At 41.1% G+C, this 3635-nt stretch overlaps 1 protein-coding gene across 4 annotated transcripts; it reads right to left on the bottom strand.

The window, feature by feature from the left end:
- Positions 1-905: 905 nt before the first annotated feature.
- LOC147437033 (uncharacterized) lies at positions 906-3190 on the bottom strand. 4 transcript variants are annotated; one of them, XR_015184711.1, is made up of 3 exons: positions 1650-3190; positions 1426-1455; positions 906-1279 (listed from the first exon to the last, which is right to left on the bottom strand). XR_015184711.1 is itself a non-coding variant. In XM_086485822.1 (3 exons), exons 1-3 carry the CDS (start codon positions 1817-1819, stop codon positions 1260-1262), a joined length of 330 nt encoding a protein of 109 aa, XP_086341948.1. In that variant the 5' UTR covers positions 1820-3190; the 3' UTR covers positions 906-1259. The 4 variants fall into 4 exon arrangements, 2 of the variants coding, with proteins under 2 accessions (XP_086341948.1, XP_086341950.1); XR_015184712.1 differs by having other exon boundaries at positions 906-1317; XM_086485822.1 differs by having other exon boundaries at positions 1426-1565.
- Positions 3191-3635: the final 445 nt, after the last annotated feature.

Consider the following 3635-nt stretch of genomic DNA (forward strand, 5'->3'; position numbering starts at 1 on the left):
CATTTTGCGCACCCTTGTGGCCCCTCTTGTTGAGGGTCCCTGGGCCTTAAAATGGCAAGTACATGCATAGTTTTGATTCATGGCCATGATTCAAGTGGTAAGTTTTATATATATATATATATATATATATATATATATATATATATATATATATATATATATATATATAAGTGTTGAACTTTTAGGCTGTTTTCAAGGGCTTCTAGCTTCCAATCACCTCTGTATCTGTCTGGGCTTGTATCACATAAATTTGTTCATCTAGTCGCATTCTTCGATCATTGTGTGATACAAAAAAATCATATCTTGTTCGGATTCTCTAAAAATCAACGTGCAAGTTGGCAATTTCTTTAAAAAATGATATAAAACAGACATTTCTTACGTTTTTCTTAATCTACGAGCTCGAACGAGCATTACAACCATGGAATATGAAAATACTCAAAGACTCCAATGTTTTTAATTGTGTTAAGGATTGTCTTTCCTACATACAAAACTTTCTCAAAATCTCGCCCTAATACCTTCAAAAGTGGCTTCCAAAGAGTGCCCTTGGTCAAAAAATGAAATTGAAGGAAAACAATGAGAATGAACTCCTAAACTGTGTACAAACTTTAAAATAACGAAAATTTCCTTTTAAAAACGGTTGTTGCTAAAAATTTGAAAATAGACCACCCTTGGACTTCCCACAACGATAGAAATCAAAGGGTTGACAAGGAGAGGTCTGGTGTCACAAGTGCATGGTAAGAATGTAATCGAGGTTTATTCCGTCAAGATCTCTTATACTTTATCATGTCTTTTCATGTACAATCTTACCAAACAAAAACAAATTTACACTTTAAATTAATGACTACAAATCTTATTTAACTTATCAAACAATCTAAAATATGGTAGACCTAGAGTGCTCTTACACATCAACAAACAAAAAAGTTTAAATTTCTTCTCATTAACTTTGATAAACATACATTCGTGAACAACTTCCAAGGAGTAGTGCGGTCATAGTTCTTACATCCATTCCATGACATGGTATGCTCATAGAGTGACCTATCACATAGGAATATCTTTGGTAGGAGTGCCCTCATGTTAGGAAAGGGTGTATTGCTACCGATGAAAGGCTGTTGCATTGTCCTACTAGGGATCTCTCCATGTTAGCATAATGATTTTTGGTGTAGTGGGAGCCACATTGCCGCTGAGGAGAGCTTTGTGCCATCGTAAAAGCTTCATGTTATGCCAGTTCCTTGAGCTATCTTGCAAACAACGCCACTCAACTAGCATAGTAAGAGGTCACCTTGTAACAAAAACATGTATGAATTCAACATTTGCAAGCTGTATAATAAAGACACTTGTTAAGTATATGTTGTACAAATTTGCAAATATTTTCATCCAACTGGGAATAAACAATTCTAAAATATACATTAGGATGAGATTACCCACCTCTAATAAGCATGGATTTGAAACACCTACCTACAAGATGTAACAAAGAAGAATGTTTTAGAGAAAAAGTGGTGACACTTGGCCTCTCTAACCTGCAGCCTTTCACTATTTGTGCACAAAAGCAACCTTTGTGCCAAGCACTACAGAACAAGTAGAGGCAACACCTTAGACTTCAAAGTCTATGATAAGAAGAACACAACCAAAAGTAAGAAGCATATTGTTACCTTGCACAAAGGGGTGTTTTATTCAAATATGTGATGGTATTGGCAAGCTTCATAATGTACACATCCTTTTCCTGCAATTGTTGTTGGAGAATTTCAACCTCCCTCTTTGAAGGGGCAATACTTTCTTGTAATGCCACTGTTTTGAGCTGAAGAGCTTGACATTCGTGCATCCACAAATGTCAAGAAGCACCCATACACAACCAATTACAATAGCTTAACAAGCCAACTTCTCCCCTCCCAAGAGATTGAAGAACCATCAACATTCGTCTCACCGACGATACGACGTTCCTAAGATGATCTATGTTCACCCTCACGTACGGCCTTCGAGCAAGAGGATGATTCTAACGTAGGGAAATGGAAGAACTCGGACGAGCGGATCAAGTTGAAGAACATCATGGTAACCGATTAGCAAAGTTTAGACGTGGTCCTTCCAGGGTGACTCCCCTATCAGTTGATGTATCTATGGTCTCTTTGTGATGTCATGGCTCGATGCGAGCATGACAAGAATTTGCAAATTTTTGGGTTGCTCAATATAATATACTCACCATTGTGAGTTTTGCAAAAAAAAAAGAACTACAAAAAATGTGCCTAAGATGAGAGTGATGGCGTAGCTGAGACGCTTTGTTATTTGATTGTGAAGCAGTCAAGGGAGATCTTCTATGTGCAAGTGGGAATGACAATCTGTGTCAAGTCTGCGGTTGAGGTTTACTCCTTGGTTGCGGGCTGCACTCCTGCACCTTGGGTGTGTGGGAGGTGGAGTGGGTGGAGTGAGCATTTTGTTTTACTGATCTGGGGGTGCAGTGGTGGTCAAGGCTGTTTCGATGCTTCCGCCACAGATAACGGTCGACGATCAATTACTTGTTGAGCACGAGATACCATTGGGAGTACGTGCACAGTTTCTTTGTTGCGATACCCTTGCTGCCTACAGATGCCTCCAATGAGAAGGCGGAGCTCCAATGGATCGCAATCCTTGCAAGGGGAACAGATCGCAATCCATTTACTTGGCAAGTAGTAGAGTGTACCGGCTAGATTACATTCAGGAAAGAAGCGGAATCAAAGCAAGATACCCTTGATCTAGAAAGCAGGAGCATGGCAAAGGTGTGCGAGGTGGTGCAAGCTGTCATGTGGGCAAAGGTAGCTGGAATTAGGAGCGCGTGCAGGTCACAGACATCGTAAGAGCTCGAAGGAGCTAGAAGGACAACATGTCGGTCATTGATGTGGTGGGAGGTTCAACGACCAATATTATATAATGCTTAAAACTACGGATTGCAACATTGAGGTCTCATCTTCAAGGTGTAGACTGGCATAGTTTGGAGTTGATGTCTTCGTCGGCTGAGTTTAAATCCACCTAGCCTACTGCTTTGCCAATCCTTCAATAGAAAGCCTCGAGCCAATGGTATCTACAAGAATATGAGAATGAAACTAATATAATAACAGAGTTCCCAGTAGTAGGGTACCAGCTGATTTTAAATGTTTAAACAGTGAGAATCAAGAGACGATTCCAAGGCGATTTGCAGGGGAGTGGGAAGGGCGGAGGCAGGCCGCGTGGATGCCATGCTCTTCTTTGCCCAATTTGGGATCTCTCTCTTCCTCTCCCTCTCATGCACGAAGCAAAGCTCTCTCTTCATCCCTCTCCTCCCAATTTGGAGATGACTCTCTCTCTCTCTCTCTCTCTCTCTCTCTCTCTCTCACACACACACACACACACGCACGCACTCACGCACGCACGAGGGTTTTGCTATGTCTGTGTCACGCATTGACGAGGGCATCTGCGAGTGCGATGTGTACGTGTCAAGGTAGCCTTCACCTGCGCCTGCGTGCATCCTTGTACATGCATGAGAGGGACGAAACCTGAAGGTGACGTGTATACTGGTAAGATTCTTAGGCATCTTGAGACTAATGAATTTAATTAGAAGGCTCCCAGTAGGTATGCCTTAAGTATGGGGTACCACCTAGAGAAAATTTGAAAAATGATGGTATTAGTTT

The sequence above is a fragment of the Adiantum capillus-veneris genome, chromosome 17 (assembly GCF_014529385.1).
Source record: "Adiantum capillus-veneris isolate H3 chromosome 17, ASM1452938v2, whole genome shotgun sequence".
NCBI classification, from domain to species: domain Eukaryota; kingdom Viridiplantae; phylum Streptophyta; class Polypodiopsida; order Polypodiales; family Pteridaceae; genus Adiantum; species Adiantum capillus-veneris.

What these genes read in the sequence shown, in the direction of transcription:
- LOC147437033 (XM_086485822.1), bottom strand. Translation starts at nt 1,819, where the DNA reads ATGCACGAATGTCAAGCTCTTCAGCTCAAAACAGTGGCATTACAAGAA. An exon ending in AAAACACCCCTTTGTGCAAG is followed by an intron (nt 1,566 to 1,649) that starts GTAACAATATGC and finishes CTTGTTCTGTAG; the next exon opens with TGCTTGGCACAAAGGTTGCT. An exon ending in CAAATCCATGCTTATTAGAG is followed by an intron (nt 1,280 to 1,425) that starts GTGGGTAATCTC and finishes TTTTGTTACAAG; the next exon opens with GTGACCTCTTACTATGCTAG.